The sequence below is a fragment of the Aulonocara sp. 'chitande type north' Nkhata Bay genome, linkage group LG9, assembly GCF_057382095.1.
Source record: "Aulonocara sp. 'chitande type north' Nkhata Bay isolate Kocher_YH1m ecotype deep benthic linkage group LG9, A_spYH_male_GT1.1, whole genome shotgun sequence".
Classification (NCBI taxonomy): Eukaryota; Metazoa; Chordata; class Actinopteri; order Cichliformes; family Cichlidae; genus Aulonocara; species Aulonocara sp. 'chitande type north' Nkhata Bay.
In genome coordinates this window covers 18429981-18455904 of record NC_141352.1, presented here as the reverse complement: position 1 = coordinate 18455904, position 25924 = coordinate 18429981, and the positions used below count along the sequence as shown (strand labels likewise).

At 43.5% G+C, this 25924-nt stretch overlaps 1 protein-coding gene across 14 annotated transcripts in view; it reads right to left on the bottom strand.

The window, feature by feature from the left end:
• atp8a2 (ATPase phospholipid transporting 8A2) overlaps positions 1-25924 on the bottom strand; it is a 48597-nt gene that overhangs the window by 20052 nt on the left and 2621 nt on the right. For 5 of the 14 annotated variants that reach the window (XR_015131043.1, XR_015131042.1, XM_086306256.1 and 2 more), the window contains 23 exons: positions 21433-21577; positions 17870-17969; positions 17550-17648; positions 17419-17464; positions 17150-17190; positions 15489-15562; positions 15073-15142; positions 14693-14820; positions 14309-14420; positions 13813-13981; positions 13583-13710; positions 13412-13489; positions 13240-13328; positions 12980-13024; positions 12704-12779; positions 12424-12612; positions 12296-12345; positions 12135-12204; positions 11962-12046; positions 11657-11796; positions 9467-9605; positions 8784-8848; positions 330-502 (listed from right to left, as the gene is read on the bottom strand). Coding sequence is in view for 12 of the 14 variants with exons in the window: in XM_086306256.1 (XP_086162382.1) it covers positions 330-502; positions 8784-8848; positions 9467-9605; positions 11657-11796; positions 11962-12046; positions 12135-12204; positions 12296-12345; positions 12424-12612; positions 12704-12779; positions 12980-13024; positions 13240-13328; positions 13412-13489; positions 13583-13710; positions 13813-13981; positions 14309-14420; positions 14693-14820; positions 15073-15142; positions 15489-15562; positions 17150-17190; positions 17419-17464; positions 17550-17648; positions 17870-17969; positions 21433-21577 (2311 nt within the window). In the remaining 2 variants the exon portion in view is untranslated. The other 9 variants (XM_086306262.1, XM_086306252.1, XM_086306254.1 and 6 more) reach the window with 8 other exon arrangements.

The following is a 25924-nucleotide window of genomic DNA, read 5'->3' as shown; positions in this document are numbered from 1 at the left end:
AGGATTATCAGCGATCATGCCCTTTTTATGAGAAACCCATTTTTTCTATGATTTAAACAAAGACAATCTGGCATTTCGCTTTCCATTTCTTTGATTATTTCTTTGGGCTTTTTCTCTTTGTTAGATTGGGCAGTGAAGCAGAGACAGGGAGAGATTGGGGAAAGATACACAGGCCTGGAGTCAAACACAGGCTGCTGCATTTAGAGATGAATACCTGCTCAACCTGTGATTCTATTTGTAAATTACTTCAGGCATTTATGAGTAATTGCAGATAACCAATAATACCTGTGTGTATATGTATATGCATTTGATAAATGAGCTTTCCCTACCGGCAGCAGATGACGGCTTTGCAGGACAATGCCAAATCAAGGAAGGCCTGGCGGAGCTCAAAGGACAGGGCGTATTTCAATGTCTGGCCATCGATGATCAACGCCAGCTCGTTTTCCTTCTTCAGAGACTCGCCGAGGGAAGAGCAGTGAGCTGTCAGCGTGTCACGAGTAGCCTGCAAGAGGACAAACACACAGAAGGGAGGACTGAGTTTGCCATTAAAGTCAGCAACTAACTCATAGCTACCCTGTAACCATGAACTCACTACTAATCGCCAAACATCTTGGATCTTTATCTGCGCCATAACCAGTAATAGCTCTAAATCAGACTCGGTGTTACGCGATCTTGCCGCAGAGCTTTCAAACAACCGCATTTCCAGGTTTTTTACGTTTTTGTGGCCTCGCAAAGTAGTAAAAAAATGTAAATCGCACACATCAAAAAACACAGAGACCAATTTGTTGAAAGGTCAAAACCGCTGGCAGTAAATTGAAGACATACGCTGCATGCGCTGGTTGCGCAGTTCGCTTTCATCTGGAGAAACTATTTGCTTCTGTGTACACCAAACAATTAACAACGCTAATATAAAGTTCACAGTTGCTCTAGACTTCATCACTACATGCTGATGGTATGAAGTCCTGGAGGCATTTTCATCGTGTAATTAAATCCTAAAGCTTCTCCTCACAAAGCAGCAACAAAAGAGAGAGAGAAAGAGAGAGAGAGAGAGGCACATAACAAGAGGGGAAAAGGTAACAAAGACAGATGAGGTAAACTAATGTCGAGACGGGGCTAAATGCATCATTCACATGTATGTGTACATGTGTTTGTGTTAATGCCAGCTCGCCTGCAGGCCAGTAGTTTGGGGCAGTTTTGATGGAGCTCCTGATAATAGAGGAACAGGGATTAATAGAGAAAATAAACATCCCACCGGGATGTAATGAATTCCATGTGGAGAGGCAGACGTGCTACAAGCCTTCCTGCTCGCCACCACACGCACACATCCTATTGTTAATTGCGCCTTTAGCTTCCAAATAGAAGCTGATAACCGGTGAGAAATGAATCCATAATCATCCAACAAACAGAGACGGCTAAGACAAATCAGAGTCGCAGCTCTGACTTTGTGGCGACTTGTTTTACATTCAGGATTTTGCCAGGTGGACTCGGAAAAGCGGAAAGCCAATCAAAACCACTCCAGCGTTAAACAGATGGAGCTTGAATGTTTTATCCATCAAGTGGAGCAAACAGCTCGCTAGCTCTACCTGGGGACAGTTTTGGTAGTTTTACATGTGGAATTCAGATTATTCCCGTAATAAACGAGGAATGACGTAAAATGAAATGACCTATAACAAGAAGTGTTTGTGGAAACATGAGTAATAGAGCTGAATACATGGCGAGCTGCTACACAAGACAAAAACTCTAGACACAAAAGTGCGCAAACACTTGAAGATTTGGCGCCGGTAAGAATCCGCTCGGGCCCTCGCAGCGGGTTATTGGCACCCGTCTGACCTCAGAGGATCCCGTGACTGACAGAGAGACGACCCCTCTGTCCACTGATCAGCATGCGCTAGAGACGACGCAGATAACACGCTCACATATACATGCATGTAACGCAATCATCTGAACAATGCCGCCTCTCTTCTTCTCGCCAAATAGCGATGCACACATGCGTACCCTCGGCACACAAGCGTCCCTCCTCTCCCCAAAAATTCCCTGTTCTTGTTTTCTCAGCCTGAGGCTGTGTGTTTTTCTTTGTATGCCGGAATTCCTGTTTGCATTCACCTTTTTTTTTCCCCAAACAGGGGGAAAGGAAAACAAAAGCATAATGAAAGGATTAAAGGAGATTATAGGTTGTCTGAGTTCTGAATCTAAAAGGTGGCTCTCGTGTGTGTCTGGCTGTGTCTTTGCATCTTGTTTTTAGGGGAGAAAACCATGTGTATGCATGCATGAGAGTATATGATTGCATGTAGGCACGTGTACGCATGCAGTGTGTGTGTGAGAGATGGAGACTGGACAAAAACGTTTCCCTCACCTCATCACAGCATGAGGACAGGAAGTAAACCCCCTCTCCCTACTTCTAATGTTATATTAAAATAATTTATTACTGTTATTAAAAAAAGCACAACAGTCATTTATTTTTATTTTAAAAAGTCAACAATGTCTGTTTCTGATGAAAAAAAGTGACTAATTACAGCACTGTGGAAAAAATCTTGAGCCACTCCCTCATTTCTTTACGTTTTGCTTCCAAGGATCTCGGATGGAATTTTATGAAGTGGTCTTGAGCAACAGCTCTCCTGCCATGTTTTTCTTTGGACACTGGCTGCTTTTTCACTCACTTTCAGTCCAGAACCTAATCATTTTCTTGGGAATCGTTTTAGTTTGTTTAAGCCACTTAACACTGACCGCTGACCTGTGAATCACTCAACCATAAAAAAAGACACCCAACTCAAGGGATGAACCAGTGTTCTGTCTGCACATTTGTTCCAATTTCTTTCTTTGAATCTCTGAAAAATAACAAAATAACACACTTTGACAGGCACAAAATAGCATTTTTAAACAAACAAGGTGATTCACAGGTCAAGACAGTACAACAGTGTGTGTTTACAGGCCACGAAGAAGACTGTATTTTAGCCAGTGGTGATGGAGATCTTATTAAAAACTACTGAAGTTACGAACACAGAAAACTACCATCAGAATTTGATCTACCATATAATATCATCTGGAAAACATCTGATCTACAACAACTTCATTTTAATGATCCCAAACACACTGCCAATGCAGTTAAACCATGCCTTGATATAAAAAAACACTGTGAAACACTATCAGTCATGGATCGGCCTCCCCAGAACTCAGCATTATTGAAGCAGTGTTGGATCATCTTGACAGAAAACAAAAGGCAGCCAAAATCCAAAGCAGAGCTTTGAAGCTCCTTTAAAAAACCTGGAGAACTATTCCTGAAGTCTACATGAAGAAATGACGAGAAAGCTTCCAAAGACAGTTCAGGCTGCGTTGGAAAATAAAGGTGGTCATAGCAAATATCGACTTTCAAGCTCATTAGAATTGTACAACCTCTAGTTGCCTTATATACTGTGTTTCCATGTATGTTTGCATGTTTCAATAAATCACTGCACGTCTCTCCTGTTCCCTCTCCCTGAGCCACCCCTCAAAACGTTTGCACAGTTCTGTAGCTATATTAGATATAAATTGCACAGATTTCTGTCTAATCAGATATCACTATCAGACTCACTGCCTTTGCTGTACATATGGATCATGCTTACTGCACGAGGTCCATTCTGAGCCAGGGGTGGACAGGCACAATGCAAAGTAAAACACCAACCAATGACGTCTTGCAGAACGGTTTGTGGGTTTGATTTTTGAGGATTTCCTCAACATGACACGATCGAATGTGTTTGGAGACAGTCTACATTTTCTCATTCATGTTCCAGTTTACTTAGTGGAAGCAAAAACATCCAGATTATACACCGTATCTGACATTTATCATTGCCTTAACCAGATTAAGTATCAGATCATGAAGGTGGGAGGGATGGGAGGTGGTGGGGTGGGGGTGTTAAGCGTTACTAGTACAGCACATTGACTTGTCACAGCAAGTTTAGCCAACATTTCACTGGCAGTTAAAACAGGACATAATGAGCAGACAGGTCCTGCAAAGAGTCGTAGAAGTTTAAAAAGGCGACTAAGGTACAGTAGCTAGCTCCTAAAGCTAAAAAGTATCCGTTTCCAGAACAGAAAACTACAATAAAAATGTTTTCTTCCTGACTAAACATTGTTATGGATCCTTTTGAGCTGTTTTTGTGTTAAGACAATCTTCTAACACTTTCCCAAAGGAAAGAAAAAATCCTGGAGGAAAAATAATGCAATATGTTGTAGTTTCTCTATTTCTCACGCTAAAATGTTCTATCTTTGGAGACCCTGGAGGAAAAAAAGTGTAATTCTTTGATTGCACCACTTGCAAAATGACAGATCTCATTAGCAAGCATTTTAGATTCCAAACTAAATGTTTATTTTTCATATGCATCTGGTCTGGAAGAAACCAGACACTCTCTAACCTCTAAACACACACACACTCCATGCACACACTCTTTGCACACTATGCTCACAGGCCCTTCTGCGTGGAATTTTATCAGGTTTATATTTGGATCGCAAAATGAGCAGGATCATAGAGGCGGTTTGAGATATCGCAGGTCGCCTTCCCTTATTGCACACTTTACCGCAGACAGCGCACGCAGAAACAAACGTGCACGTCTCTCCCTTTATATAAATGAACGCAAGGAGGACGCTTGAATTTGATTCATTCCAGGCCACCTACTCCAAAGATGGCGTAATCACTCGCCCCGTCATGATAAATGTCCTTCGAGTGTAAAATATACAAAACAAAGGCGACTAAAGAGAGAAGAAGTTTAAAAAAAAATACAAGGAAAGAAGGAAAGACAGAAGGCGAGGAGTGTGAAGCAGACACAGGGGAAAACTCAAACACAGAGAGCCGCTGAGTGAAAAGAAGGCGGAGAAGGATGTGCTCGTTTTTGCAGTGCACAGTCTGTCACCGGTAAGATTTAATACACTGTTTAATTATCATATTGTGCATCTGTGCAAACATCCACATCCTCTGCTGCTGGAGCTGGAAGCACACGGGAACACATGTTAGGCTTTAACAAAAAGGCGCCTGCTGTTTAAAACTTCTACAACCTTGAAAAATGTAAAAAAACATTTAAAAGAAATGTCGGAACGACAGAGAATGCAAGTTGAGGCACAACAAAATGTGCGTGTCTGCATTTGCACGCGTGCATAAAAATGATGAATGAGCAGAAGACAGGCGTTGTTTGTTTAGGAGTTGTACTGCGGGCAGTGTGACGAGGGCCTGGGGATTGTGGGAAAGCTGGATGAAATTTATGTTCAGGACTAACAAGGTGATGAGGGCAACATGTGCCACTGCTTCTTGGGTAAACTGTGCAAAGTATGTGTGTGGATTCAAAGTCAGATGTATGGAGGTAATAAGAACGAGACTTCTCTAATGACTGCACAGAAACAGCCAGGGCAAAGATGTGTGTCAGGCTGTGTGTGTGTGGCATGTGATTTTAAGGTGACAGATGGCGCTTGTCACAGCTTCAGTGCTCGCAAACCGTTTACCCAGGAGGCATTGCTCACAGGGTTTGTTTTGATGAGGAGGAGGACCAAAAGGAGATCGCGTTACCACTCACTCATCGCCCTCACATGGTTCAAGCCAAACTCCTCGCCCCCTCTTTTTTTTCTAAGTCTCGTCCTCCGGTCGCTTCCAGATTGTCTATATCATACATAAAGCACAATAAACACACTCTCATGTTTGCGCAAAGATGGACACAGATTTTGCCGCTCTTCTTGACTCTCTGTCTAAAACACATACACATATTTGCTGTTACAAAATCACACAGGGTGTGTGGTCAAATCCTGTGCGAAGAGAGAGCGCTGACAGATGTGGAGGCAGCAGCGCGAAGCAGATGAAACGGAGAACGGGGATCGGTGGGGAAGAAGGGGAGAGGAGAGGGTGTCGCATCTGCTGGCCTAGATCCACTGCAAAGATCATCCTGCCTACGGATAAGAGAGGGTGTGAAAGACGTGAGACTTTAAAAAAAAGAAAAGAGAACAAGTGACACAGCTTCTGCATTCACTCATGTCCAAGTCGCACTTTTGAGTTATTTTAAGTGTCAGAGAAGTGTCGCCGAAGACGGCGGTGCTTTCATCTGTGTCATTCACGACCAGAGCTCTCTGAGGCTGTCCCGATAAGAAGGCACGACTGTCATCAGCGCGCGCACTCGCATGTTTCTCGTCTTGCAAACATGTGAAGATTAATTCGATGTTTACGGGATGAGTAAACAGCGATGACAAAGGGATGTCATCCTGTGTCGTTTTTTTGCTGCGTTGCATTTACAACCACTTTAAAGTGCGTCCGTCCTGCAAACACCGCAAGCTTGAAGGCATATTTTATATCGCTACGCGTGGCGCTTCATTTATGTTTCACGTCAGCCAGCTGTGACTCTTCCTGCCTATGTGTGTAAGTTGCATTTTTGACCTGCAGCCAAATGAAATGTGTTTGTTCAACCAACAAACAAGTCCATCTGAATCAAAACAGTATCTTTTTCTTTTTTTAAACTCAGACTTATGAGATTCTGCCTTTTGTCCTGACCCTGCTGCACAAGAAAGTTGGAACAAACTACAGAAGAGCCTCCCTAGAGCTGGTGAACATTTGAAATCTTGCTCAAGGACACATCAGCAGGGTGAATTGTCCCCATTAAAGTGAACGGAGGCCAAACTTTGAAGCTTAAAAATAGATTTCCTGCTAAGTTGTTTTAATTTATTATCAAAAGAAAAACACTGAATCATATTAAAGATCACTTCCTGGCATGTTTCAGGTTTTACTTTGAAAAATATCCAGTGGCTGCTTACGTGTTTATATCAGACTTTTTCTCCTTAGTTTTAGCTGCAATGTGATTTTATTTAACTCTCATGTATAGAAAAATTTAACTTCTGTATGAATACAAAGTTTTCTTTTCTGACCTTTTCTGAAAATCAGTTGCAACGGGTCTTACAGAGTGGCAGAAGGTTGATTCTCTTAATCTGGACTTCTTCGGTCTCAGCTGACTTACAGGTTTCCCCAATCCTATAAACATTACATTTGCACAATGACTGAAACCAGCCCACTGAATGAACAATGGGCTGTGAGGCCAGTTCCTTGATCATTAAAATGCAAAAATGTTCTTACGGAGTGATTAATCCAAATTTAAAGCTTTTTGGTTTGAATCATCGTCAGTATGTAGCCATAGATCGGCCTCCCCAGAGCAGAGACCTCAGCAATATTAAAGCAGTGTGGGATCATCTTGACAGAAAACAGAACGAAAGGCAGCCAACATCTGAAGAAGAGCTTTGAATGTCCTTCAAGAAGCCTGGAGAACTATTCCTGAAGACTACTTAAAGAATTTACAAGAAAGCTGTTTAAGAGAGTTCAGACTGTGTTGAAAAATTAAGGTGGTCACACCAAATATTAACCTTTAAGCTTGTTAGAACTGTACAAACTCCTTCCTTTATATACTATATTTCCATGTATAAATGCACATGTTTTAAGAAATCTCTGCACTAATTTCCAATTTTCCTAGCCCTAAAAAACCTTTTGATAATTACATTTAGTCCAAGTGAAAGTTCAGTTCTGAGATGGAGTACCACAAACCCATCAGGCTTGAAACTGTACACGATCAGCGTGGGAGACAGTCTGCTAAAATATATTTTACAAACCAGTTTAGGATTGATCCGCTTACAGCGCTAAGATTAGTTTTCACCCTTGTGTCCTAATAGGCAATTCCCAGTGTAGAGTACCCTCGTTACCTTAACGTTAAATGCTTACCCCATCAAATTCAATTGATTTAGCATCTAAGTGGCCTGCATGTTATCTGACCAGCAGTTCCCCAAATCTAAGAGCTTTCAGACATCACTTTGCTAATTTTGACAGAGTAAACTTTACCAGTCAGAGCTTTACAATTCAGCATAATGCAAGAATCCAAAACAATTAAAAGTGCACAGCTTTACACTTAAATTCATAATCGTCACCAACAATAAAATCCATTCAGACCAGTAAACCATATTATGGAGGGATCATGCCGGAGACAAATCCAATTACTCTACAAACCCACAGTCCAGGAAACACACCATCTGCACACTGACTTATATGAGGCTAGAAAATTCTGAATGTAAACACAGAGATCTCTTTATGAATGCTTACCACACAATACACACATATAAACAAATAAACTAATACAAGGGCACACACAGAGTGCTTAAACTTGAAATTTACGAGTCATAATCTCCCGTGTCTTCCATAAAAACAAACCGAGTAATGGTGATTATATTTGTGCGAGCGCACACATGGGACTCAGGGAGACTGTCTGAAAGACAGGGACACATGACAGCAATCAAGCCACTTAGGTGAAGCAGTCACACAAGGAGGTTGAATGCAAAGAACACATAACTGGGGTTAGAAAATCTAATCGAGAGTAAAGGAATGTCTCAGATCTCAAAATAGCAACAGGATCATAAAGTGACTGAACACATAAGCTGTGTTCATTCTTCTGGGATTTAGCTTGAAATAGGAAATGATAAAAGAAGGAGAGACCACTGTAAGAGCACTGAAAGCGCTGTATGTGGAAGAGACCGAGGGGCAAAGAAGCGATAGCGCAGTGTTTGTCTCTTTTCATCCCTTTCTCCAAAGAGGACACCAGAGACTTTAATTACCTGCACCTGTGAACACACAAAGAGCCCCACCCACCGATCTTGGCTGCAGACCACACCCTTGTTCCCACGGTAACCTTCTTAAGACCCCCACCACACAGCCCACTATCTCCTAAAAGTCAACAAAAAGTCTCAACGCTGTACAAAGTATCCAGAGGCACGAAGGAGGAGGAAGAGGCCTGCCTACTCACGTCCAGCGAGTCCTCGTTGACGATGATGAGGGACATGCCGTGTGTCACCAGGCGACAGGAGTAACCTGAGAAACAGAAACAGATAAGTGGAGGGTAGAGGAGGAGGAGGAGGAGGGTTTTCTCAAACCCAAAACACAGGTGAAAACTCGACACAGTCCTGGCTCTCACACACACACACACACACACACACACACACACACACACACACACACACACACACACACCAATATGAGTTCCTTCACCAGCCTGTGACCAGCCTTATTTCCCTGCAGTAAATCAGGAAATCAACGCTCATACACACTTTGACAAGATGATCTGCGCCATCTCTGAGGATGCCCCAGCTTTTAAACTTGGAGCGACAAGTGTCAGCTCACATTTTCCTCTTCCCGTCATTGTTTTTTTGGACGTCTGCCACCAACTTTCTCCACGACTGCCAAGACACTAAACCCACTCATGTCACCCCCAGACGGTGGCTACACTGGTCGCAGGCACTTTCCACTTAGAGAATGGAGGCATCTCAGGCATCTCACAGCCCGCATAATGCCTGCTATTCTTCCAGCCATGATTTCATTAACTCCACAATACATTCAGTTTGCTACGCTGTTGCACATGAAACTGCAGCAGCAAGTTTACTTGCTAAAAGCAACATTTTACCCTCACATTGTTATTTAAGCGTCTCTCACCTATATTGATGGCAGTCTCCTGCTTGTCTCCAGTGAGGACCCAGATCTTGATATCAGCCCTCATCAGAGTGGCAATTGTTTCTGGCACGCCAGCCTGGAGACGGTCCTCGATGGCTGTGGCACCCAACAGCATTAAGTTCTGTTAGAGGAGCAGAGGAGCGTGAAAGACATGCAGACATATTCTGTTAAAAAGAAATAAAGTTAGACTAAAAGAGAGGGAACAAAACATAGCACAGAATACTTAACGAGGTTTTAAAAACAATCATATTTAGGCCAGAAATAGACATCACCAGAGTGTATGTGAGGGCTCTTTTTCCCCAGATGGCATCATCCACGTCTAATTTGAGGGCGAGAGCGATGCCAGCGGATTCGGTTCAGCTCACGTTAGATTTCTGTACCAACTTTGTTTCTCCATGCCAAGACATAACCCTCCCCCCGCTTTAATTTGTTCAGCATTTATATGCACGTGTACCCTCATTAGACACACTCGGACATACACAAACACATGCACAGACACACAAGTTAACACTAATGTGTTGTTGACTCCAGTTTTATGGGGCTTTTGGCATGCTGGTGAAGGTAATTACCCTTGCGGTCTTCCAGTCAAACCTAACCCCCTCTTCTTGCTTCCTCTTTCTTTCTTTCTTTTAATTTCTTCACTTACTTTTCTCACCTTGCCTCTCTCCTCTAAAACCTTGATTTCCCCAACAAACAATTCACTGCTCTACTGTTAATCCCCATATCCTCTTATTTATCCTTTTTTTTAAAAACCAAAACAGCAATTCACTTTCACTATGTTCTACCTGTGAGCACAGACTAGCATTTAAATCATGATTATTTTTTAAATGCCTTAAAAGGTGACTTCAACTGTGTTTTCCAAATAAAAAAAAACAACAACATAATGAATACCTAAAGAAATGGCACCAGCTCCAGTCCCAAGCGTGGCCCTAAATGGAGCCACTCTGCCACCTGCTGGCCACCAAGCAGCATTTCGTTCTCTGCATGAGTGAATCACACTGTGAATTTATCAGATCAATACTTCCATGTCTCCTCAATCTGACTGTATTTTTATTCAGTTTATTGTTAGTTTACCTCAGTTTTTCAGCCTTTTCCAAATATTTTGCTTACAATCTTTCAGCCACGGTGCAACTAAAAGGATCAAAGCCTCAGAGTTTGTTCAGACGAGCAACACTTCAAGCTGCACTGTGTCATACGGACTAGCGTGCCTCACTCTCCTCACGTCATATCCCAAACATGCCCTCCCAAATTAGCAGTCTATTTAAGCTGCAAAATGTGTCATCTCTCCCTCTGACAGCACCACTGCTGCCACCCTGCATTGCTGCCTGCTGTTTTGACCACTCCACCACGCCAACATCCATCTGTAGGCTCCGGGCGGGTGGGGGTGGGGGGATTGCTCATCAGTCTCCAGTTTTACGTGTAGCATATTTGTGGAGAGTGATAACCACAACCATGCTTACCAACCAGACACAAAAATACCTCGGAAAATGCAGCAGGGTGAATAACTGAGAGACAGCTGTGGTCTGAAGTTTACACACTCATCTTGGGCTTGAATTTCGTGATAATCCGGGGCTTTTAATGACTTCTTTGAACTGTTGTTTTTCCAGGGTGGAATGACTGTACACTAGGCATCTTTAATGACTAAAAAACAATAACTGGGTGTATAACCTTGAATTCTTTTTGGATTTTCTCAGATCCACACAGGGTCAGAAGTAGACTGTCTTTTAACTTGACGAGACCAAGGCCCATTAAGTTCTCATTAGTGATCATGACTGACTGCAACTGGTATTTTCTCTTTGGCAGCATAATTTTTTTTGTTTGACAGCACTCACTGGACTGATCAATACTCAAAACAATGGGGAAATCCAAGGAACCTGTACATTTACATAAACTTGGAAGATCTTTGGGAGCCATTTCTAATCAACTGAGGATTCCAAGATCATCAGTTCAGACAATTGTACATAATTACAATGTACAATGTATTTAATGCCACAACTTTAACCCTACCAGTTCTGCCAAGATGATATGTCCAATATTCAGCCAGAAGGTGAAGAAGTTTAATGTCAAAAAATATTTTCCCGGCCTTTAAGGTGTCGCGGATAAATACAACAGAATAAACCAACAGGAGGTCACCAACACACATCATTTTAGACAAAGAGATGTTGTGTTTACCTTTTCCAGCAGCTCATAACACTCCTCAAGCTTCTGAGCGCGGTCTTTGATTATGGTGCTGACACGATTATATTCCTTTAACCACTCCTGATACGCTTCTTCCTCCAGGTCCACGTACGCAAAGCACAGTGTCCTCAAGCCTGAGTGGATGGAAGGAAGATAAGCTGGTCAAAGCCTTGTTACTGAGCTGAAATAGTTGCTGTTAGCTGCAAGACATCCACCAAATGCCAACAAATTTGTGACTTAAGTCTGACTTACAGAGGAAAAGCCTTAAAAATCAAAAACTACAAAATCTACCTTCTTACCTTCAGTAGCAAACTGTTCCAAATGAGCAACTGTTAAGTCTTTGTACTGAGACGCTTCGGTCAGACGTTCAAAAATAACATTATCCTACAAAAACAAGGAATTGACCATTAAATTAAAACCATTACCTTACATTCATTAACATCTGAATTTACTGATAATGAGATAAACGCACCGCTCCTTTGCAGTACAGCCGGAGCTTCCCATTGGGTGTCCTGACCACCACAGACATCCGTTTACGGTTACTGTAAAGACAATTTAGTTTAGTCTCAACCCAAAGCAGTCTCATATCAGCATTTTATCACTGGTTAAGAAAAACATCAACTTCAAGCTCACCTGGAAAACTCCAGCACATTCAGTAGCTCATAGCTCTTCTCTTCCCCCATCTGAAACCCACAAAAAAATGTCAGCTCCTGTCCAAAAAGTAGCTGCGACTCCAGAGACGTGTGCGGTTACACACTTACAGCTTCAATGATGACTGAATCAGGGGTCCTGGCAGTGAAGACAAAGCCCAGCCCTTTGGCTCCTTTGACCAGTGCTCCTTCGTCAGGGGACGAGGCCTGGTAGATGATCTGGTCGTCCTCCCTCTCTGGAACCACCGTGTGGCACACCGCCATCATCGTCAAGAACTCGCAGATCTGAGGTGATGTAGGCTGAACGCCCGCGAGCAAACAGAGTGAACGTGGTTATTAGCAACAGCCTCCAAGACGGATGGCTTCAAAGAAAGAAAGAGAAAAGCCTCACATGGTCCTTCTCGATGTTCTGAATCAGAGTTGGGTCGTCAAACTCTGTGGAGTTGTGGCTGCTGGATGGCAGATTACTAAAAGACAAAAAAAAGAATCCAAATGTATTTTATTTATTTTGTGTGTGTGTGTTGGGGGGGGGGGGGTCTTTGCAGGCTACAAGACATAATTTTCTGATAAAAGCAGGTAAACATTTAGGAAAGAGTCCAATGCACAAAATGAGGAAAAAACCACTAAAAAGGGAAAGGCTGATGTTGAGGGGGAGGTGGTCACTAACCTGAAGTCGTCCATTGAACGCTCACAGTCAAGATCAGGGAAGTGGCTGCAGTAATGAATGCGGTGGAAATGCAAAAGGAATTAGTTTGAAATCAGTTGATGAATTTGATTAGTTCATCTAATTAAGCATGCACGAGATTAATCAACTGAGCAGCAGCTAATGCTAATTAAGTTCATCTAACACAGGCCGATAAGGAAATATCAGTAAGACGATCTGAGAGAAAAAGAGGTGAGAATTTATTTACAGATGCGATAACTGACCCATACGTTATCCCGGCTATGGTACACTTCTTAAAGTGCATGATGTTACAGGTCAGAGTTCCAGTCTTGTCGGAAAACAGATACTTGACCTAGAAAAAGACAGACGGTGAGTAACGAGAACAAAAGCAGGATGTTTTAGAGCAGCTCGTTACGAAGAGGGCGAGGAACCGACCTGGCCCAGTTCCTCATTAAGATTAGACGTTCGCGCCATGGCTGGCGTGTCCGTTTCTGAGTAGTACATCTCCACATCCTGAGGACAAGAGCAAAAAAACACTTGAAGTAAGTGTGTAATCGACCAGTTGTAGTTTATAAGCACGCATTAAAAATGATGCACGGGTCATACCCAGTTAATAAAGAGAGCCTGTGTGAACTTCACCACCTCCAGAGTGACCAGCAGGCTGATGGGGATCAGGTTATTGTACAGGATGATGAACGTCAGTAGGTTATATGCAAAGTTCAGGGAGATGTCGCCTGAAGTCGCAGACAAAATTCCTTCATGTAATAACCCAGATTTACCCAAACATGCAAGTAATATAATGAGACTTAAGCAATCTTGGCGCGTTATGGTCTCACCGGCCCGGGACAGGTACCAGCAGGCTTCGTCTGTGTGTTCTCTGTTCCAGATGGCTGCGCCCACAGAGCTGACCAGTGCCATGACCAGCAGGATGCCAAACAGAACCAGAATCTGCATGTTGGTCACCCGCTCCACATTAGAGCGCTTCAGTGGCGCCTTGGTGGAGTTCTGGGAGTTGGAAAGGCTTTTGTTAGGAGCTACGTTTTACTCAATTAATTATTGCAGTAACAGTAACAGAAATGCATAATTCAGATGACCGATTTTCATCCATTTTTAGCAGGAGAATGCACGAGCAATCCAAAGACTGTAGCTGAAGATTAGTCTGGATGCAGTCCCGGTTAAGAATGTGTCACGGTTAACTGAAAGCTCTAAACTCGCCCAGGCAAGGATGACGAAGAGATCCTAATTAATAAACAATTTGAAATTTGGCTTCAAATGCCGGATTTTTCATGCTTATTCACAGTTTACTGACTTAGAACACAGCAGAGGATTTACCTGCATCAGTTTGGAGTCGTGGCCAGTGTAGACAACAATTCCCACAACCCACTGCGTGTTCCTGAGCTGGGCGCCACGCAGCAGCACCTGGTCTGGACCCAGAGGGACTGGACTGAATGAAAGAGAGGTTTTTAGCCCCAAATCAAGTAAATAAATGTCGATTTCTGCAGTTTATGCAATTAATTTTTCTACTTTTAAGTTGCTTCTCAATTTTTACTTCCTAATTGTTTTTTTAATCCACAAAAAATGCGAATCACTGCATGTCTTCCGTGAGGAACCAGTGCTGTGCAAGTTTAAAACAAAACAGATTTTAGCACCTAATTCTGACAGAGCATTTGCTAGAGCTCAAACCTAAGTGACGAGGAAAAAAAGTATGTCTCTCACTTCTGGTTTTCCAGCCGTAGAGTGCCAGTGAAGTCATACAGGTGTCTGTTGGGGCCTTCGCACTCCAGACGACCAGACAGTGCCATCAAATCCTCCAGGGTCTGAAACCCAGCCGTGAGTGGGAGACCCTGGAAAGCAAAGGCATGACAAGTAAAGTCAAGGAGCGCTTACTGAGGCAATGGTTTAACCAGACAAAGTATGAGAAAGCAACTGCACTACTGGACTTTGTACAAAATTCTTTAAAAAATTACAAATTTGCTTTGTTTTTGCCTTTGAAAATTTAATCGGTCAATTTTCAAGTCGTCCTTTGGGGCAAAATGAGGGACATTTGAAGAGACGTCACATTCACGAGACGTACGAACGACGGACAGACAACCCACCTGTCTGATCTTCAGGTTGGTTTCTCCGTCCAGGTTAGAGGTCTCAATGTAACACATGGCCTGTGGTTCACTGCAGAGAAGAGGGCAGGTTTGGATTAAAAACACTATAAAGATAAACAACAATGCACAGAAAACCATAAACTGTTATTTCTGAACATTAAACATTGCCTGCAAAGATCTGTAAATAACTATAATATTTTTAATTTAAAGTTGATAAATAATAAGCTACATTTTTAGGAAGTAATTAAGCTAAAAATGACTTATTATTTTTATCCATTTAACAAAAATAATAAATGAACCACAAATAAAAATAAACATTAGCAGCAGCCCTTAAAAGCAGCTTAACAGATGTTTAGAATATATTAATGAGGTACATGCAGCATGCTCACACAGACAGAGAGACACAGGACTCTGACCTGGAGGACACTATAACCATGTCAGCTGGGAGGTGCTGGCCATTAGTCACCTTCACTATATCTCCTACTGCCACCTTGTGGCCAGGACGCAGCAGTGCAACAGCATGAGGCAGGGAAGAAGAGGGGCATTGAGGCAGAGGGTAACAGAGAACAGGAGGGGTAAGAGATGAAGACAGAGAGGAAACAATGGGCAGGTTAATAATATGTGACCAGCAGAGGATGCAGCCAAATAAAAAAGACGAGTTTGAAGTTTTATGCGATTCATGAGCAAGAAAGAAGAAAAGAGAAGGAACACTTTTGTCTTGTGAAGTGTTCCAGGAAATTCTGCAGCTGATTTAAAAGTATATACACATTACAATTCCTAAAGAAAGTCCTCGTGTAGCTGAGAAGTTTCCCCAAATGACCCAATTCCAAAAAAAGGAATGCATGATAACTTCAGAGAACCAAGGTCAGGGCAAAGCATGTGGAGCTGACTTTATAACTGTAGACAGTCATGCTAAAACACTGCCAGTTTGCTACATCAGGCACTGCAGAAACTACGCAAGTGTTTCAGGCTGTCGGTTCTCCTCGGATCAGCAGCCGGAAACTTGTTTTCCAAGTACACAGGAAGGGGGGAGGTAAGCTTCGCTTCAAGAAATGTGACAATCTTGGATAGGATGTAAACTGTGACACTGCCAATTCCTACACAATCAAAAAAACAAAAAAACTACTGTACTGACCGTGCATCTTATTATAATCACGTATGAAGGGCAAGGGCGACTTTTTTAAAGAATCCCTCAGACTTTCATTAATAGAAAGAAAAGCAAAAACTCTTCCAAAAACTGATTTTATGATCTAGCGAACCCAAAGTTGCTGAAAAGTTATTTAAGGGCTTGAAGGGCGACTGAATCAGATTCCTGCACCTGTCGTGTCACTGTGAAACAATGGGGCTTAATTTCTGCTGTAGACGTCTGTCATCCGCATAACGAGGGCTCAAATTTGATTTGACTTGACCTGCTGGAGAAAGACTGTGCACAGCTGGACTCAGTTAATGGGCATGTCCGCTAAGAACATTCACAACCCTGCAGAAATGACAAAAAAGACTGGAAGGAAAAAGCTTTGTGTGAGCGGGTTATACACTCACTCGGTTCAATGAACTGCAAACCACCGGAGAAAACGCAACTATTCAACAAAAAAGATGTGCCTGTTTGAAATACTGGACAAATTAATCCCCTGAAGAACAATTAGATGCGCTTGTTATCTGATCATGAAACGTGACTACTAATAGGACAAGCATGTTTTGCCTGTCAAGGATCCAAAGTACTCATAGGACAGTCTATTGAACAAATAAAAAATAGGTGTGGGAAACGGTGGAATAAGTCCACATTAAAAGCCATCTCTTAGCTCTAACGGACATAATCAGATGTACTAACTGTTATTTTTTATCATCTCATGAGGGTTACTGCTCTTGCTTTGAAGTATTTCATTCCGAAGCGTTCACTTTTTGTTTCTTTTGCATGCTTTTTTACAATACCTGAAATTCATTCAGTACAGTAAGAGAGTTTCTCATACTTCTTTCAACGTTATTTGACGTCGCTCGTGGCAATGAAACAGGCTAATCAGTGTTGTGAAACAGCAAGAGAGATAAGTCAGAGCACGAGAGTCGAAGAATGTGACGATACCTGTTTCCAGATAAATGTCTGCCAGGCTCCGCTCCGCAGCACTGAGAGACAAGGACAACACAGCCATCAGTCAGCCTATAGAGCAGCTCTCATGCAGTATTCATAGCCACTAAACATTTGTCTGGGGCACGGCGGCCTGCGCTATAATGACTGATAGACAACAGCCATTCACCCTGACATGAAAGGAAAACAAAGCCCACGCAAATACACGCACACACGAGCACTCTCATGAAAAACAGAAAGCACATTAACAAGCACACGCGTGATACCTGTTGTCTTCTTCTTGTTGACCGTGTTGTCTGCTTTATGCCTTTTCTGTGGCGAGATGAACGACGATTAAGTTAGCCCCACAACGCATCACTTTTCCAGTTTATGGTGATACTCACATGGTGATACTCACATAGTCCTCTATGATCTCTTTGATCCCGGCCACTGTGAGAATGAAGATAAGCGGGACGAGCGTGGTGTAGCGACCGGTCGGTGACACATCAGGGATTTGCTAATGAGGGAGAAAGAGAGAAATTGATGCTGATAGAGCTGATCGCAAAGAGAAGAAATGCCATTTCATAACACCGCATTTCCCTTAAAGGTGGACTTTTGCACACTCTGACATGCGATGAAATAGGCTTTGCAGGACGGAGCATCTAAAGGCTGGGCTGAGTGCAGAAATCAAACAAACAGTTCGCTGAGCAAACAGCGCTGGCAGCTGCTGGGGTTTACCTGCATGAGTGCGATGAACAGGAAGAAGGCATTGGCAGCACGTCGGATCTGCTCGTACAGAAAGCGCGGCAGAAAGGTGAGAATCCCATACTTTGTGGTGCTGTAGAAGAAGACAGTGAGAACAAAAGAAAGACAAAAAGGGAAAGTTGTTTACGTTCAAAGAGATGCCGGAAAAGTCAGGTAAAGCTTTAGCAAAGCTGGGACTTCATGCATAAATTGTGAGCTAATGATTTTTTTTTCCTCACTCAGGGAATGCTTGAGTAGCATTACCTTAAAGGCTGAATAACAAAGAAGTCCATTTGGGTTTTAATATTGCAGCACTTGAAAATCTCTTACAAACACAAAATTGTGCTCAGAGAGTGCAAAACAGAGCCATTACGTCCTGCAAACACACAACCCTCTCTATAAATAGGCCAAGACGTTTAATCCAACACTAAATTTAGACCCCAAAATACCCCAAAACAGCGCAAAGAAGCCTTGGCAACCTTTTTGTCAGTCATCTGTATTGATCAGACAGCTGTATCGATTAGCGTTGTTATAGCCAGGAGCTACAGTAAGAGCTTTCAGATGAGCTAAAAATAAGAAGTCACCCTTCAAATCAAGGCCTGCCTTGTTTTTGTGTTGTTTTCTTTTTTTCCCCCGTGCAGCCTGAGTGAACAGTAAGAGCCTCCGCTTCCGACTGCATAATGGACAGTGTGCGTTAGCGTGCGTGAGGGCATAGATTGCATGCAGCAAATTGCAAAACACACTCCTCTATCACAATTCAGAATCTCCTTGGAGATGAACCCAAAACTGCTTTCGCCATCTGCCTTACACTCAGACACAGAACGATAAAGGCCGGGATGTTACACACACACCAAAAAACTAAAAAGACAGAAGCCCAACAGATGCTTTTCAGTCACACTGTTACACACTGTCCTCCGGGTACAGCCACACTAATGCATTTTTGCGTAACTTTTGTAGTGTTTTGCAACTTCTAACACACCCAAAAGGGTAGTAGAGACATTTGAAAATCCTGTTTATCCAGTTTTAACTTAAACAAAATTAAAACGGCGTCTTAGTTTGGACAGAAATGGAGACTTTTTGGATGCAAACACCTACAGTCGCTTTTTAATTGGATTCTATCCATCGCCATAATTAAGTCAAAACACATCTAGCTAAGCCCACATGTGATCCTTTTCACGTGGGTACTCCTTTTTCCACTGCCCTACGATCCTTTGGCGATGGATAACGCCCCCCAGTACCTCTCTTAAAAATGTCGCCATACTTGCTTTGCAATTACTTTTTCCCCCCCTGCTGCCATGACAACCATATACTCGCTTGATACTTTCAGTAAGAGTACCACCTGATGGTCGATCCAAGTAAAGAAGTCTTGTTGGCACTCTAGTTCTTCTCCTGCAGTTTTGTGTACAAGCAACCAACTGTCTGCTTTCTGTTTTCACTGTGACTCACATGCCCAGTGTACGTGACTGTTTCTGAACCTGCGCTAAACCAACTTTGATTTTATAATATGAAAACCTGTTTGTGTGACATATTCAGAACTTGAGTCTAACCCAGATGCTCTGGTTACGTCAGAGTCAATGAAGCTACACCGATGATCGAGCAGATAAGGTAGCCTCAATCTAACCACAGACAAGTGATACCAGATGCCACAAAGAGCAAGACCCCGGCTTCCAGTGCTTTAGCAAAAAAAAAGAAAAAAGAAAAAAAAAGATAGAAAACAACCCAAAACTTCTGCCGGTGTTATTTTTTTATAGCATAAATGTCCAACTTGCTGGTGGGGTTAACAGCTGTCAGCTGCAGGGGTGATGCTCTCCTGCAGTTGTGTGGCTTTGACATGTTTTTATAAAAAACAGACTGAGTTCTTCATGCATTAAGAACTGGGCCGAGGTCGGAGAAGAGTCATTGATATAATGGGAAGAACATGAGTTATGCACATGTTACTTTGTGCTTAATGGCAATGTGCTATGAAAACAACAACATTAAAAAAAAAAGGAAGCGATGGATCTGGGAAATTGGAGAAGAGGTGAGTTGAGTATACAGATAAAAGCTACAAGGCTTTAATCTCCGCCCCCGTAAAAAAAAATCAATAGTGCTATTGAACTTTTAAAACACAAACTGAAGATTTACAGGAACACGGAGACATCAAAGGCCATGCCTCTGGAGCCAGAGTGCTCCCGCCTCTCCAATCACCATGCAGTGGGGGCAACACGCCATGCATGATCCAATCAGAGGAGCAAGGGAGCAACCACCTTAATCTTCTTTGTAGAGCTGAATTGGGGGGTTTTTAAAAGTGGAACTGACTCTCCCGACAATGACGGCAAGCCCACTGAATGCTCGCTGCGCAGCGTCGAGCCTTTCGCTCACCGACCGCGAACCCTGGTCTCCTCATGGCACCGTCCTCAGTTACAACATGCAAACAGCAACAAGAGCCAAATTTCACTGATGTCTGCCTGAATCAGACTTGACTGAGTTTCTATTTATTACTACAGCTGAGCCAGTAAAGTATTCTAATGACAGCTGGGACAATAAGAGATTGAAAAAAGAGACTCTTTGTCGCAGCACAGGCTGTTTGGCTCGGCCCGTGAACCTTACTTACGACAGATTAGTACATATGTTGGCTGCAGAAGCACCGGGGACCACCAAAACACTAGGTGAATCTTTTGTAGTCCCCACAGCTACGATCTTTGACTGAGTCATGAGAGATAAGAGTGGACAGCTTTGATCCTCAGTGAAATCTAATCAGCACAAGCACAGTAGACACTGTGACAACAGGGGAACAGAAAAAGAAACCTTCTTCTAAATTTTCTTTCTAACATGTATCTTTATTTTGATTAACATCCAAAATTATTCATGAGGACGTATACTGATTAAATCTTTTTCCACTGAGATCCTCCTGCGTCCTTTAGGCAGTGGACATATGTTCAGCCTTTAGACTGCTGCAGAGATACAAACAAGCTTTTTAATAGGTGAGTTATTAAACTGGCTTGTCAATAGACGTCCACCCCTAATAGTATTCTAAAGTAAAACATTCAGTGTGATTTCATCAAAACTAAAACAAAGAGAGCTATTACAAGAGGACAATAAACTAAGTCTCACTCGTCCAAAGACTACTCTGCAGAAGAAGAGAGGGTACTTCACCCTGACAAGGTTGGTCTAAAGCCCCTGTGAGCAAATGGTGTTCTTTAGTACGACACCAGATGTCTACACTCTGGTTGTGTGCTTTGACTTGAAATGGTACATGCACAAATAAAATGTAGGCGTACTAAAGATGGGTCAGCAATAATAAGATGAGTGCAAACAAACAATTAAAAATCTGCACAAAAGTCAGTCTGACCGACTTTTGAGGTGTGCAACGGTTTGAAGTGCTTTTTTTTTTTTTACAGCAACAAAAAAAAAGTTTTCGATTATTTTGGGTAAAATCCTCCCGCCTCTCTCTCTCTCTCTGCTGACAGCTAGTCAGGAAGCACAGTCCTCTATTCCTAAAAAAGCAGTGCGTAAAACCACAGGGCACGCAAGGCATGCTTTGTAGCAAAAGTTAAAAGCTCGGGGGTGACGCCTACCTGACATGGTTGTCGCAGAACTTGGTATTCTGAGGCCGGTTGAGAAGCACCGTCCGCGCCGAGGCGTCTACGGGATCCGCATGGGAAGTGGTCCCGGACATCTCATCATCTGCCTTGCGGTAACCGGCGGACGAGCAAGCAGGTCCTGCACCGTTGGATTGATGGGAGAGAGGCGAGGCTGAGTGAGTGCGAGAGAGAATGAGAGGCAGAGAGAGAGAGAGAGAAAGAGATAGGGAGGGAAGGGGAGAGAGAGCGCGAGAGAGACAGAGACTGGAGACGTGGTTTAGGTTCAAAAGCGAGGGCGACTAATTAGTACTAGAGGCTACTGTATGCTGATGTATGCTGAAGCCGGCGGGGTTGATTCAATGACGTTTCCCGTTATAAACACCCCCCTCTTGTCTTTCAGGTACCGTCAATGCACACACGCGCGTTTCCCGACGCCCACGGGACCCCCCGCGTATAATGGATGTGCTGAGGGATGCACAATGGCGAACAAACACACCGGGTCGGTTTGGTTTTTGTTGTTTTTTTTTAAATCAGCACTTCAACTTGCTCAAATGTAAAACTGAGAAACCTCCTCGCGCATCGCGACCATCATTAAGAACAAATTATCCAAAAAAAAGGGGGGGGAAGTGGCAGAGTAGGATGCACCACGCTTTTCCTCCTGCAGACTCGCTGCTTCCCCGCCCGCCCTCCCGGCTTTGTCGTCTCCAACCATTTTAAAGCGTCGTGGTCTCCGCTCATTCACCCCCGCATGAGCTCCGGGAGCCGGGCAGTTTTTCATCATCAAGCGTGCGCATTAACGCGGAGCAAGTGCGGTTCTGTGGAGCCGTTAGGGGAGTGACGGACACCCAAACAGGTCGGGACGCCACAGTTTACTCAGCTGGAACAACAGCGAACCTGGGCGAGGACAGATGCAGCAGCACGCCCGTCCTCCCTCTGCCCTCCTTCGGCTCTGCTGAGCAGGAAACTCCCAGCCCCGGTGCTGAAAGATACTGGCCCGAGAAGCTCCGCCGCCGTGTCATCTGGCCACCTGCCGCCTCTTGAAGCTTTTATCCGTCTCTTTTTTGGACGATCTCCTCCCTCTGGTGTGGTATCGAGCCGCTCGCTGTTACCAGCTCAGACAAGGAGAGGAAGCCATATGGAGCTCCTTCAGTGCTGCGGAGGGGCAAAGCCGGGGTTTCGTCTTTAAAGGGCCAGAAGCCTGATATCGCCTTAAGGTCTAGTGGCACTTTACCAGATGGGTCAAATAACATCCGTGAAGCTGGAGCTATCCATCAGATCACTTCGTGTTGCTTCCCTCCACTGTGATGCCTCTGCAACAGCAGCAACAGTCACTTCTTGCAGGTTGTATAGATTATATAGTCGTTTGTGTTTCTGCATGTCCAAAATTGCAATGTATAATAGGCCAAATGTACGAGCTGTGTCATTGTTATACTATTCCCTAAAAGCTGTTGCAAATATAACGCATAATGAAATCATATGCATCACAATGCTCTGAGTTTGTTGGGATCTGTGTACTCTCTGTCAGTGAATCTGTAAGTGAAAACAACAGCAGGCTAATTGCAAGATTGAATTTCCACAGTCCTGAAACTCTATTTCTGCAGCACTACCGAACTCCAACAATAGACGAGTCATCTTCTCCCCTCATCAATAACCAAACAGTTTAATACTATTATATTCCACTCAAGCTTGCGGCTCTAAAGTAGCCAATAAACTGTAAAATTACCCAGAAGTAAGCGAGCCAGGCTTACGTGATCAAATCTGCTGGCCCATCAGACTTTTTCCACTGAAAGAGACATAAGGTTACGTGTGCTTACAGGAAACGGCTACACCTATTTAATAGTTTACCAGGGAGTTATGTGAACCCAACGTATTTCCGTGGTATTATATTTGTGAGTTTTTCGTGTTTTCTGCTTTTTACCTCAAAACTGCTCGACATTTCAAGAGTTTGCGCACTCCAACCGCTCCACACAAGCCCGCGACGTGTCCGCACATGACACAGAGGAAGGGTCAAAGTCTAACCAAGCCCACAGAAAATGAACAGCCTCTTATCTCTATATCTCCATTAGCTATTACCTCTGGACCACACGGAGATTTAAGACCCAATCACAGCTCAGCTCTCCACAGTGCAAACTGCAACAAAGTCAACTGAGATAGTAAAGAGCTGCGAGGAAGTGATCAAGGAACATTCAAAGGTAAAGGTAATAAACGGCAATGCATGCCAACTATAATGCCATCGAGCACCTCTGATGTTTTCAGCCTTTTTTTGGTCATTTCTACACGGGCAGACATTTTTATTGAACAAACTTCATCCTTCCACTTCACTTTTTAAAACCCCTGTAGACACCTTTCCAAGGAGATCAATAATGGCTTTTTCAGCAACCCACTCAAGCTATAATTCATTTCTGAGGAGATTAATGCCTCAGTAACTCATCTCTGATGGAGCAGAAATGCCATCACCTCCGTAACTCATTACCGAACAGGCCAGCGATGACTCAGCAGCAAACCCCATTCAGAGAGCAGCCAGGTCAATTACACGTGAAGCGCCCAAGACAGACACACAGGTAGCGCAGGTCTGATGACCTGCAGCCACAACAGGTAAGACTAGACTGATCCCAATTCAATTAACACGCTGATCTCTTACTCTGCTTGCAGGATGCTACCAGCCACCCATTCTGTTGGTGAGTCTTAAACAAAAACACGTCTCCTTTCCTCAGAGCAATCATACGCTCCGAGGAAAACATACATCCATTATGCAACGATGCTTGATAATCTTTTACGCACCTCTCTGCTGAGAATACATGTGTCATGAGAAGGCGATTAAGCCAAACACATTTAGCACAGCTAGCAGGCAAAATGTGATGTTTCAGCATTTGCAAAGGGCCTCAGATGGGAAAACAAAGCATATTACTTATCACAAGCTTCATAATATCTTAATACACGGTGTTAATTTGTTGTGGGTTTGTGTTGAATCCAATCTGATCTGGCCTCGTGCCAAAACTTCACAGTTTAAAAAGCTGGCCAGGCTATAAATAATGCATAGATGGGAGCTGCATAATTCATCAACATTTTCCAGTATGGCAGAGCATATTTCACCAGACACTCCGCCCCGGTGCTGCGCCCACAGCTTTCCACTGTCAAGCGGTGTCCCTCACTGCCTGTCAGAATAGAGTTTGAAATGGCATGAATGTAGCTTCAGAGATGCTTGGGCATCTAATCCAATCATGCCTGGTGCAGACACAATTCTCAGCTCAGAAATGAAATTAGCCAAAAAGATAATAGCTACTAATTAACAGCAGTTATAGCAGAATACAATTATCCTCGGTTGGTGAAGAACTTCCACTCCAAACAAGCCACACTTGGGACAGATCCTCTGGCTCATTCTATGTTTTCATTATCTGAACAACTATCTGAATGTACAATGAAAATGAAAGTACTCTATTTCTGTGTTTGGTATCCCTGCCTCAAAGAATGGCAGGAAAGTGTCTTAGCTCATCCCTTAACAGCAAAACCTCCATTTGTCATCCTCTACAACAAGAAGGCCTGTCAACGTGTTCTTGAGCTAAACACCAACTCCCCCCTCCCCATTTAACGTTAATGAAGTTCAGAAAAAAGAAACACCCAAAAAACCCCACATCTTTGCCTACATGCATTGAATCCAGTCAAGAATAAAATGGCTGTGTGTTGTCAGGAAAGCATTACCGACAGAGCGCCGTCTGCCTTGGCGACCCCTGCGTCCCATGGCTGTCGTTGCTCTCTTAGGTGACCTGCACGCCCTATCTGCAGGTCTCGGGAGACCTGGCGTCTATCATTCCCAGTGGGTCCATTGGCCGCTCTGACAGAGTAGGAAGTAAGGCGAGCAAGCCTCTTACGGCCCAAGTGAGCAAGCGTGATAATCCCCTCTGTGTCTGCTCTGCAACTTCACCTGCTGCTCATCCATAACCTAATAATCCCACAGGTGCGATTGCAACACGCTCATACACCTTAAACTAATGTATGCAAATGCACACACACACACTGACACTGCATTATGGACACACACACACACACAAACAGGTGAAAGTAAATCTTTTAAAGCCATAAAACATAAAAAAAGACCCATCGACATGCAGCTACTCCCATGCCCCTCTCTATACCCAGAGTCGTACCTACATGCATGCAGGCATGCCATATCTATGCGTGCATGTGCTGAGTTCTACAGCATGCAGATGCACTTGCTTAAATACCCCATATAGCTTTGTCTTCACCAGCATGAACTACTACAGGTATGCCACCAATATCTACAAGCACATGCAGTGAGAGGGTCCTGTTCAGCATTCATCGCACTCCAGGCCCCAAGGAGCTACAGATGATCAGTCCACAACAGTGATAACGTGTCATAACCTTTTCTGCAAAGACCCTGAGATCCTAATGTGAGTAACTCAATGTTGTAGCTCTTGAGGGCCGGGGGTTGAGACACGCCTGCCCCTAGCTGTTGGTACATGCACCT